The 24,911-nt window shown below is 47.0% G+C and overlaps 1 protein-coding gene across 6 annotated transcripts in view; it reads right to left on the reverse strand.

Moving 5' to 3' along the window:
• Positions 1-24,911, reverse strand: part of LOC144712918 (Transducin/WD40 repeat-like superfamily protein) — a 46,990-nt gene that overhangs the window by 2,933 nt on the left and 19,146 nt on the right. For 4 of the 6 annotated variants that reach the window (XR_013583906.1, XR_013583903.1, XR_013583905.1 and 1 more), the window contains exons 13-16: positions 19,922-19,987; positions 19,643-19,734; positions 18,438-18,503; positions 18,269-18,335 (exon numbers count right to left, since the gene is read on the reverse strand). Coding sequence is in view for 1 of the 6 variants with exons in the window: in XM_078587330.1 (XP_078443456.1) it covers positions 17,634-17,737; positions 18,269-18,335; positions 18,438-18,503; positions 19,643-19,734; positions 19,922-19,987 (395 nt within the window). In the remaining 5 variants the exon portion in view is untranslated. Of the gene's footprint in view, positions 1-17,633; positions 17,738-18,268; positions 18,336-18,437; positions 18,504-19,642; positions 19,735-19,921; positions 19,988-24,911 lie in introns of all 6 variants that reach the window. The other 2 variants (XM_078587330.1, XR_013583904.1) reach the window with 2 other exon arrangements.

Below are 24,911 nucleotides of genomic sequence, written 5' to 3' on the forward strand. Positions count from 1 at the left end.
TTGGAGACAGTAGGGTCGTAGCTTGAGGAAGACCGAGTCCCCCACCTGAAATTCCACGTGGCGGCGGTGCTTATCGGCTTGAGTCTTCACCGTTGCCTTGGCCCGGTCGAGGTGTTGTCGGAGGAGATCGAGGTGGGCGTCCCGGTCCCGTAGAAGGCGATCAACTTCGTCGACGGGGGAAGACAAGCGCGCCGTAGCGGAGTAGAGTAGGGGGGGCTGCCCATAAACTGCTTCAAACGGCGTCATTTGGATGGCCGAGTGATGCGAAGTGTTGTAGCTGAATTTGGCCCAGTGTAACCAATGACTCCAGCGGCGCGGGTGGTCACCTGCAAAACAGCAGAGGTAAGTTTCAAGCCCGCGGTTGACCACCTCCGTCTGTCCATCCATTTCGGGGTGGTAGGCGGAACTGTGGTGGAGCTTGGTGCCCTGGAGGGCGTGGAGCTCGCACCAGAAGCGGCTCATGAAGACGCTGCCATGATCGGAGATGATGGTGTTCGGAGTCCCGTGCAGCCGGACAATCTCCCGTGTGAATTTGTCAGCCACATCTTTGGCCGAGAAGGGGTGGCGGAGGCCCACGAAGTGTGCATACTTGCAAAGGCGGTCCACCACCACCAAAACAGAGTCGATGTGGTGGGACTTGGGCAGCCCTTCGACAAAGTCCATGGAGATGTCTTCCCAGATTCGTGCCGGAGTGGGTAGTGGTTGGAGGAGACCCACCGGGGCTAGGTGCGATGCCTTGAATTGTTGGCACACGTGGCAATTGTTGACGAACGTCTTGATGTCCCTCTTCATGTTGGTCCAAAAGAATTCATGCAGAAGGCGTTTGTACGTCTTGAGAAAGCCCCCATGGCCCCCTGTGGGTGACGTGTGGAATTCTCGTAGGACGACCGGAATGAAAGCGGAAGACTTAGCGAGCACCACCCTGCCATCATAGAGCAACGTGTCATTCGAAATGTGAAAGCAAGGTGGAGCCCCCTGGCCTGATTGGATGGCGCGGGCGATGGCGGCTAGCTTCGGGTCCTCCAGAATTTCGCGCCGGATCTCCTGCAGGTCCCCCCAATGAGACCAGGAGATGGCCCCAAGGGCCAATTTGTCCTCGTGTGGGAGACGGGAGAGAGCGTCCGCGGCGACATTTGACCGGCTGGCCTCGTAGTGGATCGAGAATTGGTAGCCCAGGAGCTTGGAGAGCCAGCGATTGTAGTCACCTTGGACCTTCCGTTGCTCCAAGAGATGCTTGAGGCTTTGCTGGTCGGTGCGGATGATGAAGGGCTGGAACAACAGATAGTGTCTCCATTTGCGTACGGCGAGGACAATCGCCATGAGCTCCCTTTCATATGCCGAGCGAGTCCGGGCTGTCATCGGAAGAGCTTGACTGAAGAAAGTGACCGGTCGGTTGCGTTGCATTAACACGGCGCCCACTCCGGTGTTTGAAGCATCTGTCTCCAACACAAATTCAGACGTGAAGTCAGGAAGAATAAGAACTGGAGTGGTGGAGAGAGCGCGCTTCAGCTGGTTGAAGGCAGCTTGGGCGTCAGGCGACCACGCGAACATGCCTTTCTTGAGGAGGCGAGTAAGTGGCCTTGCGATAGTGGCAAAACCGGCGACGAAACGCCGGTAATAGCCCGCTAAGCCGAGGAAGCCGCAGAGGTCCTGTAAGGTGAGGGGAGTCGGCCACTCCTGCACCGCGCATACCTTGTCGTCATCCGTGGCCACACCTTCCGAGGAGACCCAATGACCCAGATATTCGAGGCGGGTCTGAAGGAAGAAGCATTTCTTCGCATTGACGTGGAGGTCATGGTCGTCCAAGAGCTGCAGTTTGTGCGCGAGGTGGTCCAGGTGGTCGTTGCGGCTGCGACTGTAGATCAAAATGTCATCAAAGAAAACCAGCACGAACCTTCGGAGGAGCGGCGCGAAGACGAGATTCATCAAGGCTTGAAACGTGGCCGGGGCGTTCAAGAGACCGAACGGCATGACCATGTATTCATAGTGTCCCAAGTGAGTCTTGAACGCCCTCTTGTTGATGTCGTCTTCATGCATTCGGATTTGGCGATAGCCCGATTTAAGGTCCAGCTTGGAGAAGTGCGACATGCCGTGCAGTTCCTCGAGCAGTTCGTCGACCACCGGAATTGGGAACCGGTTGGGAACGGTGATCTTGTTTAGTGCGTGGAAGTCGACGCAGAAACACCACTGGTTGTCTTTCTTGATGACCAAGAGGGCCGGGCTCGAGTACGGACTGTGCGAAGGTTGGATAAGATCCGCATCCAGTTGTTCCCGAACCAACCATTCCAGCTCGTTTTTCTGGTAATGAGAGTAGCGGTTAGGTCGAGTATTGACTGGGCCCGTACCTGGTAGCAGCGTGATGCGGTGGTCCAACACACGCCTCGGCAGCAAGCCCCCTTGGTGGTGGAACACCCGCAGAAAGCGGTGCTCGAATAGGCCCGAGCGTCCGTAGACGCGGGAGCTTGCTGGGGAGAGCTCGTCGGAGAGATGTACAAGGCGTTGAGCATTCCCGTCACGCGGGGCGGCGGGTGGTGGGCTTCCAACGAACTTCCCTTGGTGGGGTCCCCTTCCAAGGTGTGCCACACTCCGTCAACTTGGAACTTCAGCAGGAACAGATCCCAGTGTGCTTGGGTCCACCCCAGCGTGTGCAACCAAGGATAACCCATGATGATGTCGATGCTGAGGTCGGGGACCGGTAGAAGAGTGACCACGACGGTGTAACCTTGGAGGTCCACAGAAACTATGGCCGCTTGGACGTCCCCCTTCGTGACGGTACTATTGCCGTACCGGATTTGATAGCGCGGGGCACTGCTGAATGGAAGTCCCAGCTGGCATGCAAGACGGCTGCAGATGAAGTTAGCCGCGGCCCCGGTGTCAATAAGGACCCTCACCGCATGCCCCCGTATAGCTCCCTGGATCTGAAGAGCGTGGGGGGACGTGGAGCCCATGGCGGCCCGAGACTCCACGCAGACCACGTTGAGCTGTTCGTCCTCAATGAGACCCTCCTCTTCCGAGTCCAATTCCTCGGGCTCTTCAAGGGGAGCGTCGGTTGCCTCCGGATGGTAGGTGACGATGTGGATGCGGAGATCCCGGCAGCATCAGTGTCCCAGAGTAAACTGCTCATTGCACTGGAAGCAGAGGCCTTGAGCGTGCCTCCGAAGGAATTCCTCCTGTGTGAGGTTCAGTCGGCGAGCCCGGAGGGGTCCCTGGCGGCCCACATTTTGTCCCCCCGGTGCCACCGCCAGAGGACGAGGTGCAGGCTCAGGTGCTCAATACGGACGCACCCCTCGTCGGTCCTCGAGCTTGGTCAACTCGGCCAGCGTCGCTTCTGCTTCAAAGGCACACTCTATATCAGCTCGGTCGTGGTGCGGGGTCAGAGCCGACGCACTTCGGCCCGTATGGCGGGACGGAGGGCGGAGTGGAGCGCCAACATGGCCGAGTCGTCCCCCAAGTGGGTAGGTAGCCAACTAGCTCCATGAAAGACGCCACCAGTTCGTCCACGGTCCCAGTCTGTTGGAGGCGGATGAGGCAGTGGTGCGCGACATGGGGTTGGAGTCATCCGCGGGGACGGAGCGGAAGTATTGTTCGAGACGACGCAGCCAACGATCCGGATCCCCTTCCGAGAAGACGGGAGGCTCGGACACGCGGGGGCTGGACCAACCCCTGGCGCGGTAGCCCTCGAAGGCGTCGTGGCGATCATGCCGAACCTGGTGAAGTGGGGGGCAACCATACGCATCACCGACCATGTTGAGGTCCTCTTCGTCTCCCCCCCATGTCGGTTCTGTCGGCTCGTCATGACGAGGAAGTACGGCTGGCAGGCGACACCTTGTTGTCCTGGTCTGCCGGGCCCCCTCAAACGTACCCGCGCCAGGGAAGGAGGAAACCGCAAGCCGGGGCGTGCCGGTCTGACCCGTGTGCCCCCCTTCAGTGCGGGATCCAAAGGGGCCTAACAGGGTCTGGGGTGGGCCCTCCCCACTCCAGGGGAGATAGTCATGAGTGGGCCGTCCGGTCGTATGGGTCAGGCGCGGCCTGCCGGTCCAAGGGCCTGGCTCGGCCCACACTTGCGACGCTTCCCTCGCGACTGGATCGGGCCGCCCCAGTTGGGGGAAGAGGCCCGCTGCCCTGGCCCAAGAAGTCTGGCCAGGGTCGGGAGGCCCTTTCCCCCTGGCAGCCTCCCATTTAGGGTTAGCGGTCGGGGGAAAATTGCCTGGTCCAGGGGGGTACTCGACGGAGCAAAGGGTGGCGCCGCGCGTCTCCAGCGGCGGGTCTGCACCCTTGCGGCCCCCCGGGACTGTCGGGGTGCGGCCGTAGGACACCGAGCCGCCACCTCGGGGCTGCGCTGCGCTCTCGCCAGTGGGGTGGGGTCGGCGGCAGCAGGGCGGTGGCGGGGGCCGCACCAGGAGGCCGTAGTCCACTTCGGAGAACGAGTCCGACACCACCAGGTCCGTCGGTTCCTGTGGCACCGGGACTCCATTTCCCCTTGGGTTCGTCGTCGCATAGGACCCCTCGTCTCCCCGGTTAAACCGGGGGCAGCCATGGTTGCCGAAAAGTGGGCGGCTTGATGCTGCTGATCTAGCCGGAGCTCCTGTATCTGCGCCTGAAGGGCCGCCAGTGCGTCCGCGACGGCTTTCGCGCCGGAGTCGTTGAGGTGCCCGGGAGATCTACGTTCTGAGGAGGTCTCCATGACGGTGCAGGCGGGACGCGGCGGTTGTGTGGCGGCTCTGGCTCTGATACCAATTGATACGATCCTACTCGGACGTATCGTGTAACACCTTGTACTTCCAATAATTCAAAGATACTATTGCACGATTCAACGTCTAGAAGTTCAACTGGAGAGAACACGGGTAGAGGAGGAGAGGTTCCCGGGGTGGAGGAGGAGATGAACGGGAATGGTCGGAGGGGGGGGCCGTTGGCTCCGCGTCGAGGAGGGTGCGTCGACCTACGAACCACGAGAGAGAGATGAGGAAACCCGGAGAGGAAGGTAAGGGAAGAGAGGGGAGAGGCTTACTTCTTGATTGCCTGTCCTGTGTCGTGGTAGTGCTCTCCCTTAAGTAGGAGGAGGAGGGGGGTCGTGGGCCGCTACTGGCTTGTCCAGCCTGGTACCGGCCCGCTTACGGACGTACACCTTTCTGTGGATCATATCAAATTTGTTACCCAGATTAAACCGACCACATATCTTCCTACTAGCCAAATGCCAAGGGGCTTCTAGAATAGGCAACTTTCATCCTATAGCACTCCCAAACTCCATCTACCTCATATTGGCAAAGGTACTCCCTAATCGACTTCGGCGAGTGATCTGTGATTTGGTCGGACTTTTTCAATCCGCATTCATTACGGGGCGACAGTTGATTGACAGTTCAGTAGTTGGAAGAGAAATCATAGCAGCTTGGCAGAGAGAGGGCAGGAAAGACTTTAGGTGGAAAGTTGATTTCTCTAAGGCATATGACACGCTTGATTGGAAATTTTTATGGGCGTCGATGAAGAAGAGGAACTTTCCGAGGGAATGGATACAATGGGTGAGGTGTGTGACGTTACATTCTTTCTCGGTACTTGTGAATGGTAAACAAGAGGGAGGTTGGATATAACCTCAAAGAGGAGTTAGACAAGGTTGCCCACTGGCCCCGCTTTTATTTGTCCAAGCAGTGGATGCCCTGGCCATCTGTGCGATGAAGATATGACATGGGGTAAGCTGAAGGGCTTCCAATCTGCAAGCTTCCCAACGGGTATACCAATACTTCAGTATGCAGATAACACTACATTCTTCATGGAAGCCTCAATGGAGAAAGCCTGAAATCTGTCAACGCTATTAGACCTCTTCGCGGATTTCTCGGGCCTACAGATCAACCGTTCCAAATCAGCCTTCGTGGGATTTGGCCTTACACCGGAGGAGGATGTCCAATGCTCAGCAGCTCTGGGGACTCTCATTGGAACACTTCCAATGCAGTATCTGGGGTTATCCCTGAAGAGGGGGCAGCTAACAGCCATGGATTGGTCCCCGGTGGTCGAGAAGGTGGAGAAGCAACTCGAGGGATGGCAGAGCCGGGTGTTATCACGAGCGGGGTGTTTGATATTGATGAGATCAGTACTATCGGCAATAGAAATATTTTACCTCTCAGTTTTCAGTTTGCCTAAGGGGATCGGACATCAATTGGAAGCTCTGATGAGGTGATTCTTCTGGAACTGGCCTGGATCGACAATTGGCCCCGTACTAGTAGGGGTATCATGGGAAGTGGTATGCTGACCAGTTGAATATGGCGAGCTGGGAGTACCATATCTGCAATCCATGAACATGGTACTGCTAACGATATAGGTAGCCAAGATTATGGGACCAGAGGAGGACATGGTCACGAAAGTACTAAGAGATATGTATGGCACACTGTTGAATTGGGAGCAGCGGTCGACCCCAATCAAAGAGGCTTCCGGCTTTAGGCACGGCTTGGACCAAATTTTCCAGCAAAGCCAAGGGTTCTTTGTACCCAAATTAGGGGATGGAGCGTGTTTTCGTTATTGGCTAGATGACTGGTCAACAGGAGATCTGATGTGGGAAGCTTTCCCCCGACTATTCGCATTGGCTAGGAGCCCACAAGCATCGGTGAAAGACTGTTGGGAAGATACATAGAATCCAAGCTTGCAGGATGCACTGTCTGAATAGAGATTGGGAGATCTCCTGAACATGCAACAGAACATAGTGGATCTACGGCCCACCAATGGAATAAGGGACGGCTGGGTATGGAGGGGAGCCCAGGAGCCAGTTCGCGAAGTGTATAAGCAGATCCGGGGAGTTCGACAGAACATGCTCACATTATCCATACGTGCAGATGCCTATAGAAGCAGAAGGTACCATTGAAAGTGTAAATTTTTGGTTGGCTGCTTATTAGACGTCCAATTATGACATGTACTCTCCGAAGGCGCATGATTCCGGACACATCAATTGAGTGTCCCATGTGTGGCCTTGGAGAGGAAGACTGCTCTCACTTGTTTTTTGAGTGTCCTTCCGCACAGGCCATTTGGAGAGCTTAGCAGCTGAGAAGGGTGGATGTGACATTAGACGAGGTGTGCTAGAAGTCCCTCAAGAAAAGGCTGGGTAGAGTACAATCGAGCTGGGGAAGGGTCCTCGCGGTGCTCTAGACGCTGTGGCTACACTGCAGCGAGGTGATATTTAAGGGAAAGGCTGCTCGCTGGAATCGGTGCTACATGATGTGGAGAAGCGTATATCCTACTGGTTCAATAGGACATAAAGGAGGGAAAAGGGCCAGGCGGGCCGGGCATGTACTATGTTACGATCTTATATATCAATAGTAATTTTGGGTTGACCACCGAGTTCGGGTGGTCGTCCCTCTTTTCATTCAAAAAAAAAAAAAGAATTGTCCCCCAACCAAGAATTCAAGACTAATAGAACTGTCGAGTAATTTAAGAGAAGTGAGGGATTGAGACAGAAAGAAATTTCATCAAAGACCCAATCAGTCCATCCTCACAGTGACTCCTTTGAATCAGCCTCCTCGACCAGATTGGAGTATCTCCACTCCCCTTCTTGAGGAAATATCCCCTTTATCATAGGCTCATCAAATACCCTACAGTTTTAGGAGAGAGTCTTCATAGGAACCTCCATAGGTCCTCCTAGAAGAATCGTGTTGAAAAGATTCAAGAGGCCTCAAGTGTTTGATCAAATATCGTTGACCACACATTGACAGGGCTTGTCAAAGGGCATTGACCAGGGGACATCAACTCCTATATGAGAGTTCAATTAAAGCAAAATGAAGCCGTTATTGTCATTGGGCTTGACAATGGGAGATCTTCCCACCCTGAAGGACATCAATCTAGTGTTTGACGTCGTTTGTCTATCTTCTATGCATTTTCTCTTCTTCTCTCTGGATTGCTTCCTGCTCTTGGAACTGAATTATATTCTTGTCATTGATCAATACTTCCTATCATCTTCTTGACGACAATTCTTGAGGAGAGTTCTGACATATGAGATTTGTTTTCATTTCGATTGATCCATACGATCATTCCACATACTGCGAGTATTACTTGATAGATCCCAAGAGGATACTAACGGGGCCCACATGTGCCTCCTCCGCACATTTTCTCTTTCATTAATCTCCCCTGGACAACCAAAAGAAACCCAATTTGGAAGGAGGGAAACTGACTCTCTATGGCCGAGGCATCTTCCTGCATACCTTCTTGGTTTGACCGATGTGATAAAATAGCTTACTGATAAACCTGCCATTCCCAGTCATGAGAGAGATTAGTAGGTATGGAAAAAAAATTTTGACATTTTCAGGATAGGGTCTGAAAAAAATCAGGGTACAGTTTTCCGAATGGCGTCTTAGCTAAGGACTTAATATGATACAGGCAGATTTTCAAATATACCTCGCCTAATTCAAACTGGGAGGCACTGTGATGGTGCTCTGCCTTCTGTTTCTTAAGATTTTGTACCATCTACAAAGTGCATTTTCAGTCTTTGGAGTACGAAATCCATTTCTGTAAGGAGCCGGTACAATTAATGAACTGGGGATGAGGTAGAACCATTGTGTAATGGTGGAGGCGAATCCCTGCTATTTGGAGCTTTGAGCGGACTCATTTTGATGGAATAATGATAACAGTTATAGATATATTCAGCCACAGGGGAGCCATTTTATCCATTGTTTGCAATATTCTGATGCGAAACAACTGAGGAAACAATCTAAACTACAGTTTGTAACGATAGTCTGTCCAGAAATTTCTAGATGGTAAGACAGACTCTTGCTTAGAGTTGTGCCTCGCGACTTACGGAATTCTCGCCAAAAAGAGCTGGTGAACATGCTGCCGCAGTCTGAAATAATCTCTTATTATATCATTTCAATCTAAAATTTTCTTTCATGAAGCTTTTGGCCATCACTTGAGCATCAGAAGGGTGTTTAGGGCCTACAAAACTGTATTCAGTCAATTGATACACCACCACCAAGGAATTGAAACAATGAGAATTCAGCGATCCTTTGATGAGTGTTACGATTCCACCCGGAACGTATCGAATGATCCAATTGTAATTCAAGATTCAATGACGAGAAGTTCAACGATCCAATGCCGAAATTGTTGATAGACGATAGAGGGGGAAAGGGGAAGAGAGGATGAGAGTTCCTGGGGTTGGAAGGAGAGAAACGGGAATGGTAGATCTGTGTCGTTGGCTCCGCGTCGAGGCTGGCGCGTCGACCTACAACCCAGGAGGAGAGAGTGAGAGGCCTGAAGAGGGAGGTAAGGAGAAGAATGGAGACTCTCTTCTGGTTTCCTGCCTCCCCCGTCCGCGGGGAGGTGTTTAAGTAGGCGTTGGGGCGGTGTGGGCCTGTTCGGGCGTGACGGGCCTGGCCCGTACTTTCCGTCTCGCGTAAACCCTTCGCCGGATCATATCAGAATCCATGGATACATCTCAATTTGTCCAGAATAGGAAGAGGTTGTAAGGTGCTGCCAGAAGCGAGAGTCGACTTTGTATCTTTCGCAACTTAGACAACAATATAAGTTTTGATATGATGTTTCATGCCTGCCCAATATAATTGTTGAGAGATCCTCTGATAAGTCCTCTGAAATTTTCCATATTCTCTGATTTTAGCATCCTGAAATTCCATTGATAAAGCTGGAATCAGTATGAAACTTGTGGGAATAATAAATGTCATCTGGTAGAGGAAAATTAATTCTGTAATGAATAATGAGAATGAACCTTGCTGTGGTCTGTGAGATTCCAGTCTAATAACTGATATTCTTGGGTCAACGACAACTTCAATTTCCAAAACTTGTTAAACCAGTGTGTAATGGTGATGGACCCCTGATATTGACATATTCGCATTGGGCCAGGAGGATGGGCCAAGCGGGGGCTCAGCCAGGCCCACCTCTGGTGTTCAGGAGGCGGACACAATATTAGGGCTTGGCCATGAGGAGGAAGAGGGATCACGGAAGAGAAAGGAACCAGAGGAAGGGTGGAACTGAAAGTGGCTTTCCACAGATGTCTCTCTCTCTCTCTCTCTCTCTCTCTCTCTCTCTCTCTCTCTCTCTCTCTCTCTCTCTCTCTCTCTCTCTCTCTCTCTCTCTCTCTCTCTCTCTCTCTCTCTCTCTCGCTCTCTCTCTCTCTCTTTCCGCCCACATCTATGGGGACCCATCATTTTGTAGCTAATGAACCTCGTGTTTTGCTTGTGCTTGATTTCTGTAGGTTGTGAACCTTATGTTTTGCTATTTTATAACTTGGAGTGAATTTGAGCCATCCTCTCTTCTGGCTGAGTTGGGGCTATCAGATGGATGAGGCTTGAGAAGAAATAGCATCATCCATCATCGATTTTAATAAAGAATAAGCCATGGTATTGATTTTTACTATCTTATACTTAATATCAGAATTAAATCTTTGCAATTTTGGAATTTACTATAGTATTGTGGTGGAATCTCATTTTGGTTGTCTAAAAACTTCAGGCTGAATTGGTTGATAAAGATGATTATTTTTTTGAATAGTAATCCTTTCACATGTGGATTGACCATACCATAGCCATTAGTTCTCTTTCATAGGCTAACTTTTATTTAGCTCTCTCAGACACAGCTTTACTGAAATACACAACTGGTTGAAGATACTGAAGTTGCACTACTCCCACTCCAAATCCTGACGCATCAGTTTCAAAAGTGAACTGTTTGGAAAAATCTGGAATGTGCCCAATTGGTGTCGAGGATAAGGCATGTTTGAAATGATTGAATGCCGTTCGAATGATTGAATGCCACACTACCAGTTAAAGCAGACCGGTGTTGACAGCACATGAGGGAGCACGGGCTGACAAAGGAGGCAGCAAGATGGAGGATGAGGCAGGTTGGGTGACAGTGAGACCCCAGCACGCTATGAAGACACACACTAAGAACATGATGCTCCTACCATAATTGTTCAGCAAGACCAACAGATGTTTCAGATGCTTAGCACAGGGACATCACACACGTGAGTGTAGAGAGACTGTGATTTGCCACAGATGTAATGGGGCAGGCCATCGCCGAGTAAACTGTCGGTAAGGGGAGAGAAAAGAGGTTGGAGCACATGTTCGGACAGAGCAGCCGCTCCAGACTAGAGGCTATCGAGGGGACCAGCCACTTGCTAAAGAGAGGGAGGACTACGATAGCATTCTGCACAGGTGCTTGGTGGGAGACATTTACGGGGGCCCTCCCGATCTGGAGGAGGCCAACAGGGACCTACGGAGAACTTCCTGGTGGCGGATCTAGCAGAGGTGCAGCGGTTGGATAGCAATATCCTATCGTTGAAGACCTATGTTGCGGTCTGCAGCTGGAGGCACAGGATCGCAGACACCACCGAGGTGAGATGGCGTCGTGTCCTACCCATGGAAGTGGCAGAAAGGAGGAGGAAACAAGGGTAGTGGTGGAGGTGCATGGTGTCCCATTGATGCATCGTAGAAGATCGACACTGGAGAGGATGGTCAAGTCTTTCGGGCGACTTACACATATCATCTCGTTGGGGTTGGAGTTGGGGGGAGCCTAGAGTGGTGCTGATGGAAGTTGAAATAGTGGAGGGAGATCCAATACCCGGGTCAGTCCAATTCCGTGACGGTGATGGAACTTTCAGGGCGGGCATCCGAGCCCGGCCACTCCCGCCGGCACCTTTCTGAACCGGGGGCCCCAAGGCGCAACTGGCGAGGTGGTGGAGAGTGCTCCAAAGAGACTACACATCATTCCAGACCAAAGATGACATGCCGACACCAGTCGGAGATGGAGGGGTCCAAACCCAGGGAGAGTCTGTGACATCGGTTTATCCGACACCCCCGACTGCAGATGTACGGGCAGCAAAGCGTGGGAGGCCAGACCCTCCACAAAGGCTGAAGAAACCGGATGAGTCGACCATCCTGGTACCTTATCAGGATGACACTGCCAAAGAAGGGCAAGGACAGCGGGGGAGGAGGTTAAGGGCAGCCCAAAGAACATGACGTATCAGCAAGGAAGATCTCCGCTGGTTTAAAGGCATTGTATATTGTCAGGGAAAATTAGCTTTGACAGATGAGCAGGGTAAGACGACATGGCTAGTGTAGGTGAAAAATGGTCAAATGCTGCTGAGAATGGAAGGACCATCAAGAAAGGCAGTTCCGCGTCCGTTGTTGGGTGAGGGGACAAAGACTGTAGCTCTCCCGAGCCAAGGAGTGAAAGCCGTGATACAGAGGAACTCCGACATGCAGTTGACGGTATGTGATCTGGCCGAGAGAGTGGAGCTCCTACCGGAGCAGATATTGGGGGGGCAATCATCGATCCAATTATGAGATGCATCTCTTGGAATGTACACGGTCCCCGTGATGAGGGGAGACATAGTGTGGCAGGAGGGTATTTGCGACAATGAGGGGGCTGATGTGGTATGCTTACAGGAGACAATGCTGGAGAGGTGTGATGCCAAAGAGTGGAACTTGGTGGGGCGAGGGTTCCTGGAGGGTTACGTGGCAGTCAATGCAGTCGGCAGATTGGGGGGCTTATTGGTGGCATAGAACACAGTGACCTATGCTACGGAGGGGTTTTGGACAGGGCAGTATGCGACTGTAGTTAAAATCAAGAGGAGCGACAACCATCACTATGTGGTGGCATCGGTCTACGGTCCAATTATTGCAGCATGCCGGCACATGCTATGGGAGGAGCTAGAGGGTGAGGTCTCCCTCTTCCAAGGGACTCCCATGCTTATTGGAGGGGATTTCAACGTGACATTGGAGTCAGGCGATAGGCCAGACGGGACAGGTGGGCAAGATCCGGGTTCGGAGGAGTTTTGTCCTTTATATCAAGAGCAGGCATGCAAGAAATGAGGCCGATGAATTATATCTACACATGGAGAAGTACGAGCGCACCTAATACTCTCTCCCGGCTGGACAGGTTTCTATGCTCGGTAGAGTTACTGGAGGAATACCCGTTGGCCGATGTGCGTGCACTCCCTAGACCGTTGTCGGTTCACACCCCAATTATATGGCAGAATAATGTTGGCCAAAACAGACCCACATACTTCGAGATGGATAAATCGTGGTTGTGGGAGAAAGGGCTCAGAGAAGAAGTGATGACATGGTGGCCATCTCAACCCAGCCAGGGCACAGCCACAGTGCAATTGACCACCAAACTGGCAGGCTTGCGCCTTTATCTAATAAAATTCAAGAAAAAGATCCGAGAAGAACGACACTGCCGTAGAGATGAGGCCCTGACAAGAGTTCAGCGGATGGATGCCCTAGAAGATATACGGGGCCTAACTAATATTGAGTGCGCAGAGAGAAAAAACTGCAGAGGGATAGTGGAAGAAGAAGACAAGAAGCTAAAGCTTGATTGGAGAAAGCGATCTCGCCAACTATGGCTTAAGGATGGGGATGCCAATACTCGATTTTTTCATTTAGCGGCAAATGGAAGACGACGTTTGAATCAAATACTCTAGTTGGAAGTGGGGGTGCAGAAGTTGTGGGACACAGGTGATTGGAGAAGCGCTGGCAAACCATTTCAAAGAAGTGACTAAAAGAGGGACTCGGAACCATTGGATATGGAATGGTAGAAGTGCATTTAAGTAAGCACAAGTCCAACAAGATGAGCTGGTGAAGCCATTCCTCATGGAATAAGTGCCAAAGGCAATCAAAGGCTTGAATGAAGAGGGTGCACCGGGCCCCAATGGATTCCCAGTATTCTTCTTTAGCGAATGCTGGGAGGTGGTCGGATCAGAGGTGATGAGTACACTGGAAGAGTTCCGGCCTGGTAACTATGGCTTGGAGCAACTAAACCGATCAACTTATTTCTGCTGCCCAAGCACTGTGGTGCCATCAACGTGGGGAACTTTAGGCCCTTTGCACTTTCAAATTCCATATATCATATCATCGCCAAGGTGCTGGCGAACCGGCTAAGGGTGGTAATTGGGGACCTAATCGGACCATTTCAATCAGCTTTCATCCGGGTAGGCCATTGGTGGACAGTGTGGTGGTGGCGGGGGAGATCGTATCTGCATGGAAGGTCAACTTTGCTAAAGCATATGACTCGCTCAACTAGAGATTCCTATAGTCTGTTATGCGCAAACGCAGGTTCCTCGATGAGTGGGTGACCTAGATGAAAAAGTGTGTTACTGTCAGCCGGAATATTCTTTCTTTTATTCATTTCTATTTCTGGTGCTTTCTTGTACTGGGCCTTCTACTATTAGCCCATGTGGATGTACAACTTGGCACATATATAAGCCAAGGAACCCCATAGAGAATAGACAATCAAGTTAGTTGTTCATTTTCTTGGATCTCGTTTCTCCTCTCCTCTCTTCCCTTCCCTGCAGTGTCATAGAGAAATTGTGTAGAAGAGAGAAGAGGGAATTTAAGGTACATTGTTCAACAGTTACATCTCATTCATTCTCGATACTGGTCAATGGTTGAGCTAAGGGGGGATGGATCCACCCACAAAGGGGAGTCCGGCAAGGCTGCCCATTAGCACTGCTGTTGTTTCTACTCGTTGTGGACACCTTGGCCACCTGCACACTCAAAGCCTGCGAACAAGGCCTATTCAAGGGCTTTCAGACAGCGAGCTACCCTGAGGGCATCCCACTTCTGCAGTATGCGGATGACACCACGTTTCCATTAAAGGCTCGATGACAGAAGCTCGTATTCTATCAACATTACTTGATCAATTTGCAGACTTCTTAGGGCTGCAACTCAATCAAGCTAAGTCTGCTTTTGTGTGCTTTGGACTTACCTCAGAGGACGAGACACAATGTGCTAGAGCTTTAGGCACACCTCGAGAATCGCTCCCGATGTGTTACTTGGGTCTCCCGCTGTCAGGGCAGCGTATTCTAGCAGCTGAATGGCAATCAGTGGTTGAGAAAGTAGAAAAACAGCTGGAGGGATGGCAGAACAAAGTACTTTCAAAAGGGGGAAGGCTGGTATTTTAAATACCAATAAGTAGAATATCGGGATCACAGAAAGCACAGACAGTAGGTGGTAAATCGACTGGAGTGGGCAATGACACAGTTCTTCTGGGGAGGGAATGGAGAGGAAGAATGAAAGGGGGTGCCGCTAGTAGCATAGAAGATCCTATGCAGACCAGTAAAGCAGGGAGGGTTGGGGATCCTTCATCTAGAATCAATGAATTTAGCGTTGTTGACCAAGTGGGTGGAAAGGATTGCACCTTCAGCGGAGGGGCTTGTTTTTAACGTCCTGAAAGACACGTATAGCTCCAAGATAGATTGGGAGAGACGTTGGGCTAGAGTCAGAGGAGAGTTCCCCTTCTGGAGCAGTCTGCGTCAAGCCATACCTCGCATTTGTGAGTTCTTTGAGCCCAGATTGGGAGATGGGGTAACATTTCATTTTTGGACTGACAACTGGTCCAATCACAGCTCCATGAATTTGAGGTTCCCAAGGCTATTTGCTCTAGCGAGGAATCCAAAGGCCACGGTCAGGGAATGTTGGGATGAGGCTTGGGTCCCTATGCTTACAGAAAGTTTATCAGAGCCACGGTTTGAGGAGCTCTTGGGGCTGCAAGAGGCACTTGTACCATTCAGATCGGTAATTGATTTCCGCGATGGTTGGATGTGGCGGGGGCCATCTTTCTCGGTGAAAGATGAATATCGGAAAATCAGAGGGGCAGCTCGGGATGATGAGACAACCACTAAGGCCTGCCACATGTTGATGACACGCAAAGCCCCCTTAAAGTGCGGCTCTTTAGTTGGTTGCTGAGGTGACGAAGGCTGGTCATCCCCTGCAGCTCCCATTGACTAGGAAAATTGTTTCCACCTGTTCTTCACGTATCAGTTCACGCAGGGCGTTTGGGCATCGCAGCATTTACCGGGGATGGATATCTCCTCGGGCATGGCCTTTTGGGCTTCAGTTTTAAACGAGAGATACAGAAGTCGAATGGATTGGAGGCGCTTGCTCGCGGGCCTCTAGACGATATGGCTGCATCGAAATGAGGTAGTGTTTAAAGGGAGGGCGGCTTCGGTCGAGAATGCCGCTCATGATGTGGAGGCATTGACGTCTTTTTGGGGTGGAGGGAGAGGATAGCCTCTTTGAATTTGATTGTGTATTGTTTGTACAAAATCTTTACCGTCTGATTTAACTAGAAACTAAAAACTCATTAGATAAGACAAAGTATGGCCTTGCACAAGTAGGGTGGAAAAATAGAATTCATTAATTCCCGATACGTAGCAGTATCATTCAACAACCCAAAAGTCATAATGATGAATTTGCAACAATCGATATAAACCAGGAATTGATTGTGTTGAGACAACAAAGGAGTGAATGAAGTTGTGAGTACCACCTCCATCGACGAGAATTCATACTTGTCCCTCAATACTCCCACATAACTTGAGTTAACCGTTTGGAGAAAACAACTATGGAAAATGAAGCCAAATCTGAAGTGTGCAGAAAAAACCTCCATTAATGTGGTCTTTGTCTGTCTGGATGTTGTCTTGTTCTTTGCCCTGTGGCTGGAAGTATTGGTCACCTTCCGATACCACAATAAGATTCAAAAATTTTTGGTTGCATTGTCATTGGGAGAAGGGATCATTATAGAAGAAACAGAGACCCCTGTCCTTGGGTTGTAGGGATTCGGCTTCAGTCCATTTTAAGTTGCAACGCCTATTTGGCCATTTTAGAATTTAAATCTGGTTCTGCTGAACTGGTGGAGCTGAGAATGGATTAGGCGCATTTTTTTAATATTGGCTTCTGACAGGTCAATGCCGTACAAGGAATGATTTATTATTCCAAGGAAGGTACAGATGTTGGTGTTGAACTCCTGCCAGTATAATTTCATTATTGAATATTTGGGTATGATGATGTGTTTTCACATGTTCTCCAAAAACTCCGAGGACAATCTATGTTTGCAGAGACTGATACATAACATCCTTAAGTCTGTAAGGTTTTGATTTTAGTGGTTCTCGCCTTATTTTTGCCATTAGCCTTCGGAAATACGCATCTTTTACATCATGCACAATGCAGCATCTGAGCAATGAAGTTCTCAAATTCGGCCTGATATTCTGCTACAAAATCCATCTTCCATATCTCAAACAAATATTGCTAAAGACTGATAGCAAAATACTTTATCTACTAGCAAAGTGATCCTCCAAATCCTCCTAATCTTTAAAAATAACTTCTTGCCTGGCATAGTAAAACCAGAGTAAAGCTGAATCTTCAAGATGTAAAGACACTAAATACATCTTTTCACCGTCTGGCATCATATGTAGTCAAAAGAATCGTTCAGTGCATTTAACCCATCCTTTCACATTTTCTCCTCAAATAATGATAAGTCCCCTCGTATAATATGAGAGTCAACATCTAAACTCTAGGAGACCCAAGTGTCTTATACTGTCAAAGGAGCATGTAGATTTGTCCTTAGATAACTGTAGAGTGGGATTCACCATTTGCTCCATAAGATGCTTTGTAATGTTTGTGGTTCTCTGTTGAAAATCCAAGAAGCCTTAATCACCTTTCGGACTGTGATCTATATTTTTTACTGATAATAATATCTCGGCTCTGATACCTCAGAAACAAATCTCCTCCAATCTGTTCAAAATCAAGAATCTTCAATAATTGACCAACATCATAATGAACAAAAAGGCGCTTTCAAATCACAATTTATCCCCAACCAAGAATTCAAAACCGAAAGAACAGTTGAGCAATTTGATAGGGAATGAGAGATCTAGATAGTACAAAATGCCATGAGAGACAGGATTGGCCTGTCCCATTTGTGAGTCTGCCAAATAGGCCCCTCCACCATTGAATAACAATCTCTGCTCCCCGTGTACTCCCCCAATCTTCCAATTTCAGTTTGACAAATGAAATTAGATTTTTATATAGAAAAAGATATGAAGCAAAAACAAAAGTATTGAAAGATAAAAAATGACGCATCTCTTGAATTTTTCTCCAACTCTTTTTAATTATTTTGTGACATGGATTACGACTTTGAAAAAGTGTCTTTGTTGAAACATAAAAACAATGTATTTATACAATCATTATCAACTGACTAAGAAGCGTAAAGTATTCAAATTTTAAATGTATTATTTTAATACCGCCGTTGGAAAGTTTTCAATAAATATTGCAACAAAAAATCACAAAACTATATTTTTAAAAATATTTCAAGGCCTTCTATTTTACTCTATGTTCTGATCAAATTATAGACATTTAACGGCCCTAATTAGCAGTCTAAATTAGAAATATCATTCATATGTTCGAGTAACTGAGAACAAGCAGATATCCATGCATCAGAGCAAGATGAAAATGAAGACAAAGCTAAGATAACTGACATAACATGGATTAAACTAGTACGTTCTGATAGAAAGACTTACAGAAGAGAAGGGCAACCATGATGGCTTTTTAACATCTAGATAATGAGATGTCATGTCTGTCCAATCCCTTGATCAGAAGATTCAAAAATAGCCAAAAATCAGAGGGTCAATCCAAGTGATTATAGTCAGGAGCATCCACTTAGAAAAGGAAACAGTAAATTCTACTCACAACCATGCACTGGGTGGACAATGCATATGAGTCACATTCAAGCTATTGGCATCCACAACTCCAGACCTATTGAAACACAAATTTAGAAACTTTTCAAAAAATCCAAAGTATTATTTCTTGCAAGATATTACCATTCAGAACTCCATTGATAATCTAAATAAACTGTAGAAAATAGGCGACTGAGAATCCTCAGGTTGCAGACGGATGTGATTGTAGAGAGAAACCAAAAGAAAGATGTTACACTGTGTTGTACTAACTATGGGCCTAAGGCCATGTAAATGTAATAGTCTAACCTTAGGGCAAATTAATGGAAAGCTACCTCTCCCTAACTTTTAAATTAATGGGCCTGTGCAAGGCCCATTAACTGCCCACTAAGGGTCCATTAAGGGCCCATTAGTGGGGGGCCCTTAGGGCCTCACATATTAGGCCCATTAAGGGCCTAATATGTCTGGGCCTGATTTACATCAGGCCCAGCATCCAACGGCCAGACTTCTGGCCGTTGGAAACGGCTTCCCCAACGGCTATATTTTTCAAAAATATAGCCGTTGGAAAAGAATATTCCTGTTAGGGAATATTCCTTTCCTACAGCAGTTTTTCTCCTTTCTCTCTTTGTTTGTTTCTTGAATAAAAAGGGGCCATGGTGAAGTAATAAGATGATCCTTTTGAAGTGCCCTAATTCTGTCTCTCTCTCTCTCTGCACACTGTTTCTCTCTCTTCTTTCTCTCTCCTCAATGCTTCACAAAAGAGAAACAGCAGGAGAGATGAGAAGGACTGAGGAGGGCATCATCATGCCTTATGCCACTCGGTAGTCAGGCTAGAGATGATGATAAATTGCCAACTCAAATTATAACTGAGGGTTCCCTATCCTTAAACAGGTGTAGGGAGCCCAAAGACAAATAACACGTGAATCTTTATCTTTGACATGAACAACTTGCAAAACATCCCCAATTACAATTTGTTTTAAAAAACTTAATAGGAGCCTTCCAGAACCTCATGACAGCAGCGCTTAAGAAAAAGTAGAGGAATGGTGGATATATAAGATATATTTCAATGTGAGGCAAAGAAGCTTCACATAAAAAGAAAAAAATAAATGATTTAAACATCAATTTTTTTTTGAAGAAAAAAAGTCAATGGTTTAAACATCAATATTTTCTCTCTGTAAACCAAGCTACGAAAAAAAAAGCATCGATTCCCTGTTAACATACCAACCGTCACTGAGATGAAATGCCAACTGATGGGGGCAAGAGGGATTGAACTTTATGACATATATTTCCCTAGGCAAAATATTTGTCTGTGCCTGAAACACAACGAGGAATTTAAATTACTTCCAGGCTCTCCTGCTTATTATCAGGCAAAGTTCATTCATCTGCATGATAAAATTCATCCAAATTCAATATCAAAATATTTTTTCCAGATTTCCTTTCTAACTAGGAAAAACTGCAGTTACTGATACAAAAACAAGTTTTAAGATGAACATAATCCACCTTGAGAGATGTTATTTTCTCCAGCATCATTGCTACCTTTAAGGACGCTAAGATAGGATGATGAACCTACAAGAAAAGGGTGTAGGCCCAATTAATGCTGATTCAAACACATAATTCATAAAATACATAATGATATGTAATTTTTTTAGGAATGGAACTTATAAATAATGATCCATTGACATAACATAAATAATGATCCATTGACACCCAAGAACTGGCTTAGTTTTCAGAAGCTCTGGAGGCAAAGTATGTCTTCCGGAGCTGGTAAAATTTATCATAAACATACCCAGCTAAATTAAAAGCTAATCTCTATTTCCCTCATGAAAAGATGGATAATTATAGATATTAATCTTCATACATACTACACTTCAATTTCTTCATTCTTGAACTTATGAACCCAGCGCCATCTTCATCCTTAAAATTATGAACCCAGCGCCATCCTTGATATTATACACAGGCCTCTCATCTCATCCTCATGTCTATAGGATACTTAACACCTTTGTGTTATTCATCTCTTATGTTTTTTCCTTCTTGATAAAAAAAATCCAAAATTTTCCTTCACTTGATTTTCACAGATTATAAGAAATCATGAAGCGAAAACTCCATGAGTCACGAGAAGTCCCGCGTATTTTCAGGTTCCACATGGATTCCTTGGCGCAAATTAATTTTGATAAACATGTATCTTTTCTTTAATGGAAAGGATGATGAATGCAGCACCTCTGTGATACCCTCACTTGTTTCTAGTGGAAATCTCAAGATTGAAACCCAAAAAAAACCTTCCACCATACCAATGTACTTCGTGAGACACCTCACAGAAATAACCAGAGAGTAGCTAGGGTTATGGTTCGGGGAAGAGGAAGATGGGAAATAGAAAGGGAAGAGGTGTAGGGGTAGAAGAGCAACTCGGGCTCAAGCTCTCCTCCTCTGGTCGCAGCCTGCTCCGCTACCAGCCTCAGTTGCAGCAGCAACTGCCTTGTCGACAAAAATGCTTCCTGCGTCCTTCTTGCCTCCCATGTCCTTTATAGACATTCCGCATGTACGGGACTTCTTTCTCACGTGCGACCCTTTAGGCCTTCAGCTTCCGCTTCCTCCTTTGATATTTGTTGGCGAAGAACTGGTTGGTATCAATACTTCCCCCATGGAGACGAAGCCTGTCCTCAAGCTTGAAATGAGGGAAAACTCGCTGCAGCCTTGCGACTTGCTCCCATGTAGCTTCATAGTGTGGGAGGTGCTGCCATTTGACCAATACCTCGGGGCCTTGGGACGATCCTCGGACCTGGAGAATTTCTTCCGGAGTAACCTGCCATTCTTGTTCGGATGTAAGAAATTTTGGAAGAGGTTGTGGCTTGTTTTGGGGACCAATAGCTCGTTTAAGGAGAGAAACATGGAAAACAGGATGTATGGAGGAATGCTGCGGCAGGCCTAAGCGGTCGGCGACAGGGCCAATTCTTTGTAATATTGTGAAAGGTCCAAATTTTTTCGAATGAGCGTTTTGCCAAGGATTTCATGAGATAAGGGCAGATTTTGAGATACGCACGATCACCTTCTTCAAAGGTTTCTTCTCGTCAATGTTTATCAGCTTGCTTTTTCATTCAATCTTGAGCGCGGGTCAGGTGATGTTTGAGAGTTGTAAGCATTAGATCCCTTTCATGCATTAACTTGTCGATGGAGTCAAATGGTGAGGGTGGTGACCCGTAGCGTAACAGGGGCGGAGGGTCTCGGCCATAAACTGCCTTGAATGGTGAAGTGTTGATGGAAGAATGGAAAGAAGCATTATAATGGTATTCTACCCAGTGTAACCATTGATTCCACCTGGTAGGGTTTTCGGATGAGAAACATCGCAAGTAGCATTCCAGCCCTCTGTTAGTAACCTTTGATTAGCCGTCAGTTTCTGGATGATATGAAGAACTAAACCGTAAGTGAGTTCCCTGTAATCAGTGCAGATCTCTACAAAATTGGCTTGTGAACACACCGCCACGGTCGGACATAATGGAATTGGGCACTCCATGTAATATGATCACCTCCTTAACGAATAATCTGGCAATGCTGATCGCTGAAAAAGGGTGTTTGACAGCAAATAGTGGGCGTATTTACTTAACCTGTCCACTATGACCAGAATTGAGTCATATCCATTTGATTTTGGGAGGGCCCCAATGAAATCCATAGTGATATCCTCCCAAATTTGATTCGGAATGGGCAACGGTTGGAGCAGCCCTGATGGTGAGAGATTGGACAATTTGTGCTGCTGACAGAAGGAACATTGGTTAATATGAGTCTTTATTCTTTTTCTCATGCCCTTCCAAAAAATCTGTTGTTAAAGGATTTTTTTATTTCTGAAGGAATAAGACATGAGACCTCGTGTCCATGTACCCCACAGCAGAATGGAGTAGCGGAAAGGAAAATAGGAGACATAGAAGACAAGGGGAGAACCTTTTTGATACATGGCAACGTACCTGCCAACTTATGGGGTTTTGCAGTTATGACAGCAACTCATCTGATCAACCGACTTCCATCACGAGTTTTAGATTTTAAAAGTCGTCTGGAAATACTTGAAGCCCACTATCCAACTGTTAGACTGAAAACTGGTTTACCAGTTAAAACCTATGGATGTGTTGGATACGTATATAATCATGCTTGTAAGCAAGATAAATGGTCTGCAAAGGGACTCAAATGTGTATATGTTGGTTATTCAGTCTCTCAAAAAGGTTATAAATTATATCACCCTATTACCGGTAGATACATTGTATCCAAAGATGTGGTATTTGATGAGAATTCATTTTACTATAAACCAAATGGGAACGAGACCCATAGGGATACATCTCGTCTACTTACTAGTGAAGACCCAAACGTGACCCCTCCAGAAAAAATTTCCAAGCAAAACCAAGTGTCAGAGTGTAGAACTGAGACTATTATTCCAATTACTCAGGATGGATCACACAGTACTGAATCGACAAAAGAACATGAAAGATTGGAACCTATGGCAAATGGAACAGGGGAAACCGAAGGACCTCAGCACACTATTTCATACTCAAAGTATTATTAGAGAAGGAAAAGGGAGAAGACAGTGCAAGTTCCCTGTTCTGATGAAAGGGGGATAGTATCCCAAGAAGCGGGAGTAATATCCCTAGATAGTGAGAAGATATCCCAAGAAGGGGGAGTAATACCCCTAGATAGTAAAAAAGGAATTTCACAAAATAAAGGCAATGAGTGGCCAATTGCTTTGAGAAAAGGAACTAGAGCATGTGTGAAACCAGTACCTTATGATATGGTAAATTATTTGAATTATCAGAATATTCCATTTGGACACCAAGTTTTCCTTATGAAGATTCAGGATATCTCTATTCCAAAAACTCCCCAAGAAGCCATGAAAGATATTAGGTGGAAAGAAGCCATGGATGAGGAGATGAGAGCCTTATTGGAGAATAACACTTGGGAGATAGTCGAACGACCAAAGGACAAAAAGTTCATAGGTTGTAGGTGGATATATACGATTAAATGTAAATCAGACGGTAGCTTAGATAGGTATAAGGCACGACTTGTAGCTCGAGGGTATAATCAGACATACGGAATTGATTATCAAGAGACCTTTGCTCCTGTAGCAAAGATTAATACTACTAGAATATTAATTTCCTTAGCAGTAAATTTAGACTGGCCTTTGAATCAGTATGACATTTGTTAAGGACAGAGATACTAACTATTGGGCCCAAGGCCTTGTAAATGTAATAGCCTAACCCTAGGGAAAATAATAATAAAAAACTAATCCCTCTAGGTTGAGTTAATGGGCCTGTGCAAGGCCCATTAACAGCCCATTAAGGGCCCATTAGTGAGGGGCCCTTAGGGTCCCATATATTAGGCCCATTAAGGGCCTAATATGTCTGGGCCTGATTTACATCAGGCTCAGCATCCAATGGCTAGATTTTTAAAATATAGCTGTTGGAAAGGAATATTCCCTGTCAGGGAATATTCCTTTCTTACAACAACTTCTTTCTGTCTTTTTTCTCTCAATGTTTTCTTGTATAAAAAGGGCCATGTGCAGTAATAAAGTACTTTTTTCTGTGTGCCCTAATCCTGTCTCTCTCTCTCTCCCTCCTGCGCACTGTTCCTCTCTCTACTTTCTCTCTCCTCAGAATTCTTCAACATTAAAAATGCTTTTCTCCATGGGGATCTAAAGGAAGAGATCTACATGGATATTCGTCTGGGTTATGAAGATGAAGATAAAGGAAGAAAGAGTAAAGTATGTAGACTTCGAAAAGCACTGTATGGTTTGAAACAGTCTCCTAGAGCATGGTTTGGAAGATTTACTCAGGCTATGAAAAATCTAGGGTATAAACAGTGTAATGGGGAGCACACCTTATTTTTCAAAAATCAGTCCTTAAATTTGATTACCATTTTGATAGGATATGTAGATGATATTATAATTACAGGGAATAATCTGAAAGAAACAAAACTGGAAGCTTCATGGAAAGCATCTTTTGTATTGGGTTAACCAGCCCATTACCCGATCTGTTCAATTGACAGATCGGGTAAGTCGCCCTTATCGGGTAGGCCCATTATCGGGCAAGTAACGGCTAGTAAAAACTAGCCATTACAGGTGTATATTTGAATACGGACTCATTGTACACGAATTGTTTTAGTTGTTTTTTGCTAGTTTCTCTTACTTTGTGCCATCTCTTGTCTCTCATACTCTCAAATATGAGTTGAATCGACATGGTATCAGAGCAGAGCTCGTGATTGCCTGGAAATCATGATGTTCAGAGTTTTGTTTCTTGGCACCAAGGTTATCCTGCGGGAAGACTGGTTCAGGCAAGTTATTCTATTTCAAACCATCCTATGTGAGGGTCAGTATTCTTCTAAGTACATTATCGTCTGAGCTGAAGATCTTTTTGAAAAAAGGTATCTGTTCATATGGCTATTGGAGAGGAGGTAGCAAAGCTTCCCAGAGAAATGACTACACACATTGGATTGTCATCATCAGGAAATATGGTGGTGT

This window comes from Wolffia australiana, chromosome 15, assembly GCF_029677425.1.
Source record: "Wolffia australiana isolate 7733 chromosome 15, ASM2967742v1".
Taxonomy (NCBI): domain Eukaryota; kingdom Viridiplantae; phylum Streptophyta; class Magnoliopsida; order Alismatales; family Araceae; genus Wolffia; species Wolffia australiana.